General features: G+C 44.5%; 1 protein-coding gene and 1 long non-coding RNA gene across 11 annotated transcripts in view; one reads left to right on the plus strand and one right to left on the minus strand.

The window, feature by feature from the left end:
• Positions 1–15,000, minus strand: part of dnm1a (dynamin 1a) — a 36,257-nt gene that overhangs the window by 1,444 nt on the left and 19,813 nt on the right. For 6 of the 10 annotated variants that reach the window (XM_019879612.1, XM_019879606.1, XM_019879610.1 and 3 more), the window contains 7 exons: positions 4,033–4,142; positions 3,733–3,844; positions 3,556–3,570; positions 2,800–2,970; positions 2,486–2,727; positions 2,224–2,415; positions 1,064–1,100 (listed from right to left, as the gene is read on the minus strand). In XM_019879612.1, the coding sequence (XP_019735171.1) occupies positions 1,079–1,100; positions 2,224–2,415; positions 2,486–2,727; positions 2,800–2,970; positions 3,556–3,570; positions 3,733–3,844; positions 4,033–4,142 (864 nt within the window). In that variant the 3' untranslated portion in view covers positions 1,064–1,078. Of the gene's footprint in view, positions 1–1,063; positions 1,101–1,493; positions 1,531–2,219; positions 2,416–2,485; positions 2,728–2,799; positions 2,971–3,555; positions 3,571–3,732; positions 3,845–4,032; positions 4,143–15,000 lie in introns of those variants that run through there. The other 4 variants (XM_019879614.1, XM_019879607.1, XM_019879608.1 and 1 more) reach the window with 3 other exon arrangements.
• Positions 12,662–14,078, plus strand: LOC109521643 (uncharacterized). Its single transcript, XR_002169403.1, has 2 exons — positions 12,662–13,107; positions 13,254–14,078. It is a non-coding gene; the product is annotated as an uncharacterized LOC109521643 (long non-coding RNA).

A 15,000-nucleotide genomic window follows, 5' to 3' on the forward strand; every position in this document is an offset into this window, starting at 1 on the left:
TCACACATTGGGGTGAACGTTTGCTCGTTTGGAGCGGTTGGAGCGCCACCTTGTGTTGAAAACATGCGTCATAGAACACAACATCTCAGGGAGCAACTGTGGGTTACGCACAGCAACCATCTGCCATTGGTAAGCCTCACTCTCGCAGTAGAGTATTCACTGCTCAGGGCGGCAGCTGGTTAGCATAGCTTAGGTTAGCACGCCTTAAAAAGTCAAAGGAAAACACTCGCGAACATGTGACATATAAATCATAGTACTTTGTAACACTAAGCTTCCAATAGTCTGCTGGACAAAATAGCACATACCTGCTGATAATTAAATCAGTTAGCGTGGCATGGAGGCATGTTAATAGCCGTATTTGCTAAATTTAGCTTACCTTACCTTTAAAGGCATTTAATAAGATAAAATTTGGCCAAGTTTAGCATGTGATTCTTTGTAAAACCTCAAAACATGACATCTTATAGAGATCAATATATATATATATATATATCAGTTTTGTTAGCTAGCCAGGGCCACCACTCTAAACTAAGCTAAAACAAGCTAAACTAAGATAATCTGAGCAACGATAAAATGAAAAACAATGATTAGATCATAAAGTAGCCTTTGTGGTGTTTCTAACGCTAAACTAATGCCAACAAAACGGGTCCAGAGACGACATATGCTGTCAATAATGCGCAGAGAACTTTAAGCCACAGCGACGAACCGAATACATCTGTATCATGGAAGAGAGTTTGTTTTTTTTTTTGAGGGGCGGGGTTGCTAAAGGGGATTGATGGGGAGTCATGGGACATATCACACACCTGACAATGACACAAAACACGAGCAAAATGGAGGTTAACAGTTGACTTGAGCAATTTCACTGGGTCAATGCCAAAAATTCACGCAACACACACTCAATTTAAATTGTGTGTTTGTGTGTTCCCATGCAGCACTCTGAAAAGAGAACAAAAAAAATGAGCGAAGAAAAAAAACTAAATGAGGTGAGAGGAAGAAGATGGGGAGGAAGAAGGAAGGCGGCCGTGGTCGATGCTGACAATGAAAATGGCAGACAGCACCAACATACCAGAAAGGTTAGTCCTCATTGGTCAGTGATAGTGATTCTGTGGAAAGAAGTGTGGTCGTGTGGCGGTAAGGAAGTGATTGTAAAGAAAGAAAGAAAGAGAAAGAAAGAATAAAAGAAAGAGAGAAAAAAAGGGGATGAAGTATAGAGAAACAGTGTTACATAGTGGGACATCAGCGAAAAGGTTGGAGCGCTAGCTAGCATACAAATGGGACTGGCATAGTTAGTGGAAAACCAGGAATGATTTTATATTATTCCTCATCCATCATTCCAGTCACCCTTTGAACACACGGCTTTTAGCACAAGGGCTGTGGTGAGGCGCTTGTGAGCGGGACGACAGTCTAAAGACAAGGAAGTGGTCTCTGAGCTGCTGAACAATCGATTTGCTCTATTTCTATGTCATACCAACAACTATCCCTCTGTTTTTATTTACCTCCTGTACGCCCTCATCCGGGTGTCTTCAAATCCCCCTTAGCAACACAGAGGATCCACACCAGTTTTTAAAAACATTCCGAATGACAACAACGCTTTGGGTGTTTCTCATGAGAATTTAGTAGGAAATCATACGCTAATTAGCAATGACCACTGAACATCATTTTATATTGGATACTGACTAAGAACGGGAAAACCCAAGCACACAAGTGCTCATGAGTGGTGTCTTTGGAGTTGTTTGTTCCTTTCCTGTTCCTGTTACAGCAATATCACCCCCTGGTTTTGTTATTCAAACATGGCCATGAATTACATAAGGTTGGTCAATGGTTCATCAGCGACTAAATTCTTCCTAGCGGCAATTGGCCACTGCAGAGAAAAGAGCCGAGCTATTCTATTACGCTGCTTCTGTGCCTATCTGAGCCCCTGTTCTTGTTCCTGGGGCATGACAACATTTTGCGATTCAAACAATCTAGTGGGTTCATCCCATGTAAGCCAATCTTTTCAGTGGTCTTTGGGCCACCAATGACTCAATTCTACCTAGCAACATGCAGCCTGGCAGAAAAAGGAGCAAATCATTTTTGTTATCCTGTTTCCTGTGTCTGCTAGGTAGATGAAATGCTTTTGGGAGTGAACCTCATGTGTGGAATATATTAATTTTGTTGCATTTTTTTGCTACTGAATCCAACTAAATTCTCACAAGGACAGAGAAATTGAAAGAGGTTTTAACTCACCTGGGCACACTCGGCGGTGCGCGGTTCGGTCGAGAGGGCACTGTGGGCGGCGGCCCGCTATAAGGGTCTGGAGAAGCCCCGGGGCGGGATGGTACCGGAGGTCCCCCGGCAGGAGGAGGCCCGCGAGACCCAGGGCGAGCTGGAGGGCCTGGGGGCGCCCTACGATTTGGAGTTGGACTGGTGGCTGGAGACCTGGATAAAGGACAGCACGCTGAAGACCGCGATCCATTCGGAATTGAACAACTTGTCGTTCATCCCTCACCTTCCTCCCGAGCCACCCCGTTGGACCTGCAGCCACGAGTCGTCCACAGGCGGCGGCATGGCTGTGGAGACGGTGGACGTGCTGATGTCGCCGATGATGTGGAGTGCCTCTCGCAGGGCGTGATACATCCTCAGCATTTCGTCGCGGTGCTGCGCCTGCTCCTGAGACTCCTCCATCAGTGTGTTCTGGTCGCCGCAGGAGTACAACTGGGCCAGTAGCTCAGCATTGATGAACTCTTTGCACTGGATAGCACAACAGAACTTTACAGCGTGCTTCACAAATGTTCCCCTGTGCCCCCAAAAAGGAGAACTCACATTATTAATCATGAGGTGCATAATGGTCTTGGGCATCAGGTCGCGAACTGTTTTGTTGACGATGGCCATGTAGGAGTCGACCAAGTTGCGGATGGTCTCGACCTGACGCTCCAGCTGGGGGTCCATGCTGTTCATGAAACCGTCGGAGCCGTTCTCGTCGCCTGTGTCGCTCTGTACAGAAACAGTGGGGACAGAATTGCCTCCGTTTAGTTTGAGCGACACTGAGATTAAATGCAGAGCAGCAGTTGAGGATGAAGATGATCTTGCGCATCTTCAGGCTATTCCTTGACTACCTCCGCCAAGTGCGAATGGGCAAAAGTGAGGTGCAGATTGGCATTTATAGCGATTGTTGTAGTTCAGCTTTGACAGAGGTCTAGTGAGCTGCTGTTCTAATTTATCTGTAAGGATTTTTTTAGGGTGACAGGAACAGCATTCATCATATCTGACATGCATTCATTGTATACAAATTTTGTTTTTGGCACATTCAAAGAAATCGAAATAAAACAAGCTGATTCCATGACATGTATTCTTCAACAATTTCCCCCATACTTCGAGAAACAAATAAGTCATCTTGCTTTTGTCTAGATTTACATCGTGAAATGCATTGCGGCTGTTTCCAAGTCCACAAAAGGCAGTTTTTATCCCACCCATTTTTTTATATCATTTGAGTGACACACTGCTTTGATGTTAAAGCCACATGTGAAAAATGATGTGCACAAACAGTAAAGAATCAAGATGTCAAGCAGAAGCACATACCTTTCCTTCCTTTTCCTACAAGGTCAAACGGTGATGAAGAAAACAGACATTGAGAGAACACCCAAAAAAAGTCACATGAGAGCAATTGACAAGAGGGAACTGCAAATAAGCAAACGATACAAACGTCACATCATGAACTCGCGGGCTTTATGCTCAATGGCGTGACGCTGATGTTACCGTGACACGTTCAGGGTACACGCCGGCTCTCAGGAAGGACGCCTTCCATGCGTCCACGTCTTCCTGACTCTCGCAGGCCAACTCCAGCTGCCGGTAGTCCTTGTACACGTTTCTGCCGTTTACACGGGGTGAGCAATATAGCATCCATCCACTTTCAACTTATAGATATGCAACGTATGTACACACCGGACACTCCATGAGTGCACAATCGAATGAGATTCAGTACGAGAGCTGCAACCACATGCAGCGTGGTAAAAAATATCTAAAATAAAATGCTGTATTATCGAAATGTAATTGAACCTTTGCTCGGTGTTGAAGAGGGCGAAAATGTGCTTGCTGGACATGAAGCCCTTCTCGACATCCCGCAGCCTCAAGTTGTCCACCTGCAGCATGTACTTCTTCTCCTTCTCCTGCAGGGGAAGACAGACCGAGACACGTGGTTGGTGGACACAAAATAGGCAAACTGGTATTGGAAAAGTATTTGGGTCATATTTTCATTTACATAACCTACATTAGATAGCATAGGACCTGAACGAAAATGGAGAACCTTGGAGGGTGGGGCGGGCAAGGACTTACATATTAAATTTAACAGCACGTTAAAAAAGGGGGGAAAAAAACATGAGACGGATGGGAAAGTTGTTCATTCAGGTCTGTGGTTTTGATTACGGCAGAGGGGAGTTAAAGGAAGGCGAGCGACAAATGAGAAACACATATTGCGCGCGCGCACACACAGACACAAAGGAAGAATGCATTTTTCTCAATGTACACACCGCACACGACATGCATGCGTCCAATCGTGGAAGATCAAAATTTTCCCTTCCTCTGTTACATACACACTGGGGATGTATGTGTGCACATATTTTTTTTTTCTTTTTCATGGTTGATATCGGCAAATGAACAGAGAGCAACCCTAAAAATAAATTCGGGTTGAGCAGGTTTCTATAAACACACACATTGACGCACACATTGGTAGTCTGTAACTAAGCTTAAAGCCATCTGGCCAGCTAACCACAGCCTGCCCTGCCCAAACTAGTGTGTGTCTTCAAGAAAATGAGTGTGTGTGCCCTTCATCAAACATTTAAGACCTATGCAGCCCCTGACAAGTTCTTAATGCATGTCAAACACACACATGTGCATGCGCGTACGCAAAACAGCATCAGGTGTCTGTCTCAAACAATTCAGGGAAAAAAACAAGAAGGCCCCAAGCCGCGGAATGCTGACTTCAATCATTTTCCCAATTTCTTGCTTTGTCTTGTTGCTCTGCTTTCTCCCTCTCGCTGGGAATGATTCATACATTTTCCTCCCTCGTGGCCATTAAACAGCAGCGCAACACGCGGTGAACCGAGTCCCTTCGCATGCAAGTATGCATAAGTCAAACGGGAACAAAGAGCGCTTATAGCGATGAACGAATTCTGACACGCGGAAACGGCGTCCAAGCAAATTGCCGAGAGAGAGCATCTCTTTTTCTTGTTGCGAGGTAGAATTGGTGTGACTCTCTCAGCATTGCCCTTTTGGCTAATGAATGATTGGTCATCTGTGTGATAGACCCCAACCAGCCAATCACAAGGTGGATGTCGACGAGGGTAGGGAATCCCGGTCCTAAAGAGCCGCAGTCCTTGTTTAGAAGTTTCCGTCTTCCAAACAAACAGATCATCAGCGAGCTGTGTAAAAGCCCGATAGCGATCATGTGCGTTGGAAGAGGGAATTACTCAAACAAGCAGGACCGCGGCTCTCTCGGACCGCTTTGGCCTACCCCTCATTGAAACAAAACAAGCGTTCGCCGTCACACTCACAGCTACGGACAATTTAGTGTTCAAAGAACCCAACGTGCAGCCTTTTGGAAGTTGGGAGAAAGCCGAAATATCCGTAGAATACGCACACACGCACCGGGGAGAACATGCAAAGTCCACACTGGAAGACCAGAGCCCACATTTGAACCCCCAACCTCAGAGACTTTGATACTAAAGAAATATTAGAAAGCAAGAGCAAAACAATGGCGGCCTAACGGGCTACAGAAACGAAGCCAACAATTTTTTTTTGGGGGGGGGTGAATGCTGACAGACCGTCATTTACGTATAGTATATGGATTGAGGTTGAGCCACATAGCTGCAAAAGATCCATCAAACCACTTGTGTTCGCGTGTTTGTGAAGCCTCGAATTGAGTGTTTTGCCATATGTTCCGATAAAGGACAACCAAAATATGCAGGCTTGAAACATATGGAGGGATCCAGAGCATCAAACATAATTTGATTTCCTGAAATATACTGGAGATGACTCGTTGTGTGCATGCCCCCAATGTGTGTGTGTACTGTACAAGAATGCAGATTTAAGAGCAGGCCAGAAGCGAATTGTGAAGTTTCAGCAGCGTTTGAGAAAGGCGCAAATCCTTTTCTTCTGACTCATTTGACATGGCGAAATCCCACCTTCAAGCAATTAAGGCCCGCGAGAGCTTCGTATTTGAGCGCTTTGAGGTCACCCCGTCAAAAACCTGCTTTATGGAGCCACGCCTCCTTGTACGACGGCCATCTGGAGTCAAGCGAGCCTCAAGCTCGAAGATTTCGAGCCTGAGTCCACATCGCGTCTAATCTTTTGGGCTGCGCGATTGAGACGATTTGCGGTCGTCAGCTACCATCCGCGGTGGAGACACCTGAGCTGCAGACGGGGGAGGGGGACGAGTAGGAGGCGAAAGACGATACCGACGGGACTCAGAGGTGGAGGCGTCTGGCGATCATCTCAGCCACCTTGAAGGCTTCCTGTCTCCGGATTAGCAAGCGCTCCGTCAAGTTCCGCGAGGCTTTACTGAGTACTTTACACTTGTCAGGGCCTTCCTTAGGAACGGGGTGCTTTCTCCTGAGTCACGTTGGTCTCGCGTAGCCTCGGGGTGCCGCAATGTCTTTGCAAAAAGGTCCGCCATCAGATGTGACTCTTTAAGTGTACTGCATTGCACGGACAACGATAAAATCAATAAACTGGCTTGCACAGTGTAAATCGTTTGAGCTGTCGGTTGATTCGAAGCAGACTAAAAATGTATTTGGTATGGAATACATATTCCATACCAAATATCACTAGTGTTGCTTTTTTAAATCATTTCCCGAAGGGAGTGTATTTTCCTGACAAATCTTGTATTTTTTTGGAGGAATTTACAAGCTAGCCTAATAGCGGGAGCGGAGCCAACCCACTGGCGACCAAAACTTTTGCTATCGGTGACTTTCCTGACATTTTCAGATAAATGTAGCATTAGATCACTTGCTATATTTCTATTAACTGGAGATGTAAAGGAAACATTTGCAAATAACCTGAATCCAAACTCTTCAAGAATCTGTCTCGAATAAAGAACGTTTGATTCTTACAATCCACGACAATCAAAATCAACACTTTCACACCATAACGAGCAAATAATTGTATTCTATATTATGAAACCATGACTGTTGATGTTATGATAAACAAGGACTTCTCGGTTCCAGCGGGGGGGTTACAAGCATGTGCTTATGGCCATACTTTGGTGATGTGTCGCCCTGGCCATCATACTGAAAAATTTCTGGCTCTGGCTCTGCCTCTGAATTGTTTTATGCGTTTTATGTTTGTCTACGAAGAGTGTAACACAATCCGATTTGTATGGCGAGATGCATACCCTTTTATTTCTTTTTCTTTTTTTTTTTTACAGTAGTTAACTTTTTTTTTTCCCTTTGGTGACTTTCCCCAATGCATTATGGGCGTCCGTTATTATGTGATTGCAATCTGCAACATTTTTTAGATCCAGTGGATGCTTTTGCTGTTCGACGGCGACGAGACAGTAAAATACGGCAGAAGGACCCACGGCAAGTAGAAGGGTTTTGATACGCCCTTTTGTCCGTGAGGTTCCTTCCCAGTGAAAGGCGGCATCAGTGACTTGGTGAGTCACACTCAGGCGGTCCGTCACACATGAAGCAGTAAAAAAAACAAAAAACAAAAAAACGCCGCCTGCGGTGTTGGGAGCTGTTACGCGAGTGTAAAGTACTTTCCATGCTTTTGTTTTGTTAGTGAGTAATGACACACTCATTATTAAACGCCAGAGGAAGTTCACCATTCTGAGAAAAAAAAAAAACAACCTTTGAAACATTGGCCGCTCAGCCAATAACACATTTCGCAATTCAGCGTCGTTTGAGGGGAGCAAGGCTAAAAGAAGTGTGATTATGGCATGTTGTCTGACGGGGACGTGGGCGTGATAGAAGTTCGAGGGACTTGAGCCGGGCATCAAAGGAGTGACGGGGAAGCCGCACGGCATCTGGGAGCAATAACATCGCTTCTAACCCGTCATTAGCACAAAGGCCGGGCCCTGGGTGGCAGCCAGCGGCAATTTTCGCAAGCCTCTTCTTCACCTCCTCTCCCTCCCGTCGCTCCTCCGCCATTGCAATATTGAGTTCCGTCTGTACAAATGAAACAAGGCTTCACAAGTCTACGCGTGGTGAGGCTGCGTGAGGCCCCGTAGACACTTTTGACGAGCGACTTTGTCGCAAACTCAAAGAAGGGCCTTGTTCTTTTGCGACAAAAGAATATAACGTGAGCCACTTGGAAAGTAGCAAACGCCAAGGGAGCGCCGTAACATCGAGTGCAGTCGTCATGCGGGATTTTTTTTTTTTTTTTCTTAAAGAAAAGCCGCAAGTCAAGATTTTTAATCGGCGAGGCCGAGTGATTTACGACCGGGATGAACTTTGTGGGCACTCATCGGTGGGCGCTGTGTTAAAAATACACAGCGGTTATCTTTGCGACAATGGTGGCAGGCTTTCTCGCACATCGTTTATAATCGAACCATATCTGATAACGATGCGGACAAGGGGGAGCCTCTTCGTCTCGATTAGAATCCTTATCGAAGCTGTCCACCGTGAAAATAATTCTGTGGGTGTTTGGGTTTTTTTTTTTTTTTTTTTGGAGGAACCCAGCAGAAACCAAACGGAGAAGAAACATTGTAGTCACATGCATTGAAAACTCAGCAGTGTCTGATTTTGTTTCGGTGTCAAATTCATTTCATACAGAGCAAACGCTTTGATTATCAGGAATCACACGTCACATAGTCTTTCCCTACTACTTTTGTGGACACGACTGGCACCTGTCATTTATTGATTCATTCTTTTTTTAAAAACCTCCTCCTGGCTTGAAACCCTAATTTGAAAGCCATCTTATGGAAACGTAATTTGAATAATAGGAATGAAGTTCATTCGATGGACAAAGAATGTGCAGGTTGAATAAAAGGCAAATATTTGCTATTAAATTTACTTCATATCAAAAAAAAGTTCTCTGTGATACACTAAACTGTTTTTTTTTAAATGGTTCCCTCTTTAATCATCCTACAGTTCAAAATCCTTTGGAGTCTGAGCATGACAAAAAAAAAAAAAAAAGTGTCCGGTGTGATTGTGGTTCGCGTTGCCAGGTTGGAATCGCAATTGGTTGTGAAGTTTTATTTAAAAAAAAAAAAAAAATCTGGCGTTTTTGTTCCAAAGAGGTTTATGATTTTCACACACACACACACACACACACACACACACACACACACACACACACATTTACAAAATAAAAATAAACACTGGTAACCTGACAATGACACATTCATTCATCGTATTCAGGTTGGCAGCTCGGTGACCACTTCCTGTTTAGCAGCTAATTGCTAATCACTTAATTACTCATGCTGCGTTTACTTTTGCAGGAGGTCAGCCACTGCGACCTTGGGGGCTACTTTATTTTGGATAAAAAGGGAGCGGGGGGGGGGGGACGTGGATGCCGGTTGTGCCCTTTACTCATAAGCAAAGCAAGATAGCGGCACGATACGGCACATGTCAAACTCACCCACAAGTTGTGCATGGTCAGAAACGTTAGTGCACATCGAAATGAATATGACATGCAAGCACACCTCCAGACTGAGATGTTCAAGACCCAAGGTTAAAACATGATGTCACTCTAACCCTGTGTTTACATAATATGCAAAGCAAACACGTCCGAGGTTCCAGCGACTCGACTGACATATGTATGGGAAGAGATTTCGGGCAGAGTAGGGGAATTCCACTATTTTGGTTTCGAAATGGTAAAATTGTTTTTTATGTCTAGCACCAGTCTTCCCAACCACGTTCTTTCACACACATCCGAACGCGAAGCGAATGACTTTCTCAGAGAATTTTCCACAGTCAAGCGAGCTGCCAGAATGTAAGGTTTGCAAGACAAAAATCCGAATGAGCGCTTACGGGAAACAAAGTAAATTTTGTCGCCGCATAATAGACATCATGAAGAGTAGAATAGAATTACGTGGTTTCCTCTCCCTTCTCGTTGGCTCTGTTTATATTCAAGTCTGTGCCAGCCTTTGTTTCCGTGAAGCCTTTGGACCACCGAAAAATGCTCTGGATCGGTTTCATGATATACACGAGGAAAAATATTCAATGTGTGACTCATCAGTCTGACAAAAACCACACTTTTGCCCCAAACCACAATGATCAGACACAATAGCAATGCTTATGACACTCACTTTGTATGCCCCATTAGATTCCCATGGAGACAATGCAAACGCTCTCTTGCACTTGCTCGCATATGGACAGAATTTGTTTCTTGACATTTCTAGTTTTACGATAGACATTTGCAAGACAAATGAATATCCCTAATACACTATATAGGCTATACAGTATATCGCTTTTGGCCAAAATCAGTTGCTTGACGTCGGCTTTATATTTGAGCGTTCAATGCACGGTGTTTTAATTTTGATGAGCTAGTATTTGTTTTGTTTGTGAATAGATAATTTGACAACAAACCTTGGCAGGGGTGTCCAAAAATTTTACAAAGAGGGCCTGATTCGATGAGGTGTAAATTTCTATAAAGGCTGGCCGTTCAAGCTTTTACATTACAAAGTGGACGGAAAGTTGACGTTATACTGTATATCATAAAAAAATTTTTTTAAAAAGTGCAAGAGCATTTCCAAATGCTAACGGCAGTTGAAGTGCCGGTCACAAACAATACAGCCATCGTAATAATGCGTTGTAAATTATAGATTGGGGGGGTGGGGGGTATTTGATGCGGCAAGTGCGCAGGGCGTTGCCTGGCAACTCGGCCAACTCTCATCGTGCAACATCTTGGAAGCATTCCGCTGTGAGCGCTGTATTCTGATCAAATAGCTTTTCGCCAAGAGCCCTCTTTACAGCGGCCAATTTCACACATCATCCGCAAGTGGAGATCTTGCAGTTCCTTCAAAGTGTACTTTTCGATCCGCTGCACAGACTGCAGGAAGTAGTAGACCGTGCAACTCATGGTTCATTTGCCTTTTATTTTTGTATAAGCCTAACCTATAAGACCAAAGCATGGGACACGATACGTGGGAACAACACCTTGAAAAAAAATCGCATATTAAATGGCAATTCTAATTCATTCGGCCCTACCTTATGTATGAAGTGAAAATTGAACTTTCAAAGCTTCTACACGCAAAGAAATCACCCACTAACTACCACTTGTGGATGCAATGACACATCAGAGTGACGCTCTGTCTGGTTGCTGCTGAAGCACAAGTTTTATTTTTGTACAAGATCTTAGATTGAAATCACTTCAACTTTATTTTTTTTTGTTTTTTTTTTGCAGCACATTCTGTCTCTTCCTCTCGCTCTCATTCCACATCCCTCCTTCCTTGGCTGTACTGCTGACTGGCCTCTCCTGGGAGCGTGCCTGCTTTGATTTGGAGCTCAGGTCCGAGCTCAGAAACCAAAGCTAAAACAAACACGCACTTGGCCACCACCTCTGTAAATGCACACATGCGTACGCCGCGCGCACACAGCTGGAAACAAAGCACTGATTACCCCCGCCTGCCTGCAGTTTGGAAGCAAAGTTTGATGTTGTGTATTTGTGGAAAAAAAAAAGCAAGAATAAACGAAAGCTACATTCCTCCGCCGGCACGTAATGACTAAAACAAATGCGTTGCACTATCTGTCCATTGACTGTCGTATACGTGATGTCATTCGTTGGATGGGGTGAATGGATAAATGACCTGAAATGGACGGGGAAAACAATTCAAGACAAAGAGAACGTTCTTCAAGTCGGGATCCTGATCAGAACCCAACAGCGCACTTATTGAAGACAAAAACGAAGGCAGCAAGACTCACAATGGCCTGGCCAAAAAAAAACCCCAAACAAACAAACAAACAAAAAAAATCTCCAGGAAGGACCACTAATCAATCACTCCCATCACTTCTGCACTTGAAAATGGAACCCCGTGTCATCAAGTGTGTGGCCTTCCAAAATACCGTCCCATGAAATGCCAAATGCCATGTTTTTTTGTTGTTTTTGTTTTTTTTCGGAAACCACTTAAATGAAAGCAAAGAGTCAATCACATGGTGTTCGTTTCAGTTCAAATCCATCGCGCTGGCGTTCAAAGGCGCGCCTGAGACTCGCTCTCCGCGATCATTATCGCGTTGCCACAACAACAAATCAAAGACTTCAGCACAGTACCGTATGTAATTTGTTCTGGTTCGGATTTAGCCCTTATATGTTACCCCCCGTCACCTCCCCCTTTCTCCGTGCACATGTGTGTAGCGAGCGTCGACATAAAGGCTTCTTTATTCAGCCCTGACAGCGAGAGGAAATCAGCTTTAGAAGCAAAAAGAGAGGGAGCGAGAGTGCGATGGAGACCACAGGCCCGCACATCTGGAGTTATTACAAGGCCTCCTCCTCCTCCTCCTCCTCCTCCCACACACACACCAACAAAACGCAGACATTCCTCCCCGGGCCTCCGCTCTCATCCACATCTCCTGCCTCCATCCCTTCGGCGGGCAAATCATCGATCACGCACGGACAGAGTCGGCTGGATGGAGGGATGCGGCGGGACGATCGAGAAACTTTACAACCGAAAGAATGGCCCTCGCTTCCTGTTCACCTTTGAACTTCCACTTTCTCCCTGGAAGCCGGCAAGGGCCGGGAGGGAGGCGGTGGTGGTGGCAGAAAAGGGGAGGGTGGTTAAGGCAAATCAGAGGGAGGGTGCAGAGGAAGCAGAAAGGGACAGAGAATGGGTTGTGGGGGGGGGGGAATGAAAGGGGAGCTCCTCCTCTTTCTCTCTCCCTATCTCCTCTCTTGCTCCCGCTCGCCCATTTTCCTCCTTCTGTCTCCTGGAGGGGAAACTTGTTGGTGGTCAGTCCGCTGCCACGTCAAGCCTCCAGCAAGGTGGACGCAGTGGAGTGCCATTTTTTTTTTCTTTTTTTGGGGGGGGGTTCTAACTTTGGGAAGGAAAACGATGGGGAAAGTTTTCTATTCTAGGTTTGACTATTTACTATTCCAGTCAATGTGGAAGATGAACGCCCCCCCCCCCACGCACCCCCTCAAAAAAAAAAAAAAAATAATCGGACAAGAAGTTGCAAAGAAGAGATGCTCCAATTTCAGGTAAGCCCATTTACGATGAAGAAGAGTGGAATTTGGGGATGGGAGCACTTTTGCCGTACGCTTGTCTAGTAGTTGAAATCTTGGTTGCAAACTTTTTGTGAATGTGAGAGAAATAGGCGAGCTTTCAACGTGTTTCCTCTCGACAGATGTCTGGAATGCGCCGCGCAGCGGGATGCTGGGCAGGGAACCTCTCGGAATCTGCCAATCAGTGGCTATCACCTCCGTCTCACCTCTCCTCCCGCCCTCACCGTCATCCTCATGGGCTCGGGTGAGTAAAAGCATGCGCTCCGTTTTTTTTTGTTTTTTGTTTTTTTTTGTTTTGTTCCAGGAAAACCAAACAAATAAATGCAGCATCTATCAAGCCCGGCCCGCCCGCCCAGTGTTCAGACTACCTGTTCAGGAAGTAGTGGTTGTACAGTAGTCTGCACATTGGTTAGGCTGGCCCGGGGAAGCACGGGAACAGAACCAGCACTTCAGAAGCAGCCCTCAGCCCAACTTGGGATGCGGAAGAGCCCATTTGAGTGGTTCTGAATGGACCACAAAGTCCTCAAAGAAAGTGACTCAGTGATGGTGCTGCTGATGTCACTTTGACACAATGTAGTGATGTTACCAAATCATGTTCAATTTGTTAAAAAAAAAAAAAGAAATAAAGATGCTTCTGATTGGGAACAGTTTTTTTGATTTTTTTTTTGTTTGGGAAGCAGCTCGTCAGAGTCAACGTCTTCAAAGTTTTCCTTTATAATTATGTTTTAGGAGAAAGCAAGTTGATCGCATATGATCTCAAACTTTCGTTACTCATGAGAAACTTTTCAGACTTTTTTTTGACGTTTGAATCGTCCTCCAAATTACGAAAAGTGTTTGTTACACAACTGTGACTTTTAAAACGTTTGAAAATAGTCTTCCCCAAAAGAAATGTGTCATAAACTACTGAAGGGAATTTTAAATCTGTGAATAAAATGTTACCAACCTTGTGTTCCGTACATACTTCATAATTCAGTGGGTTTTTTTCTTCAAATATATAAAAAGGTACCCACAATATTTCGTTACAACTTCAAAGTGATCAAATTCAAAGTGACCATGATTTGTGACTTATAACAAAAAAAAAAATGCTACACAACATGTTTAAAAAATACCACTGAAATATTTGCAAAATGTCTCTTGGTTACTTGTAAAATATTTGAAAATGCAAATTAATACCCACGTAAGTTGATTTTATGTAGATATTTTTAACCTTTCGTGACTTTATATTCTCACTAAATTCCCCAAGTTGTTTTTACTTCATGATTTCTTTTATCCTAATTATTGTTTCGTTTCATTACGTGGAGCATAGATTAATCTTTGTATAGTTTCCCTTTTTTTTAAATTGATTGGACAGAATGAACCAGATCGACTCGGGTCAGGCATTCAAGGTCCATGTTCACAAAAACGTTTCCAAAAGGGTTAAAAAACACAGAGTACATTTAAATTTAGGTGATGAGGGGAGCCAGGAAAAGACTCACCCGTGCAGGATATGAATAGACAAACCCAAAGCATACAATTATGTCTCCACCTCAAATGACCACGTTATGTGCAAAGAGAGCACACAAAAATGTCGAGAGCGCCCCACTCTGTCATTGCCTTGTTGACTTTTATTTTTATTTTTACTTTGAATAGAATGCCTCCCTGCAAACAGAGATCAATTGTCAGCGGTTGTTTGCGGGTGACGTCACGTTTAGCTCGATTTCCCTCCTTGCCTGGTTTGTCACCGTGTTTACCTCAAAGGGTGTCGGGGGTACCGCTTGGCCTTTGCACACTGTTTTGAATTCCCTCTGCAAAGACACAAAAGCAATGCAAACGCGGCGTCCTGCCTCGGAGCGGCATCCAAAACCGCAAACCAGCAGGCCTGTTTCCATT

The sequence above is a fragment of the Hippocampus comes genome, unplaced genomic scaffold (assembly GCF_001891065.2).
Source record: "Hippocampus comes isolate QL1 unplaced genomic scaffold, H_comes_QL1_v1.1 scaffold183, whole genome shotgun sequence".
In the NCBI taxonomy this organism is placed as follows: domain Eukaryota; kingdom Metazoa; phylum Chordata; class Actinopteri; order Syngnathiformes; family Syngnathidae; genus Hippocampus; species Hippocampus comes.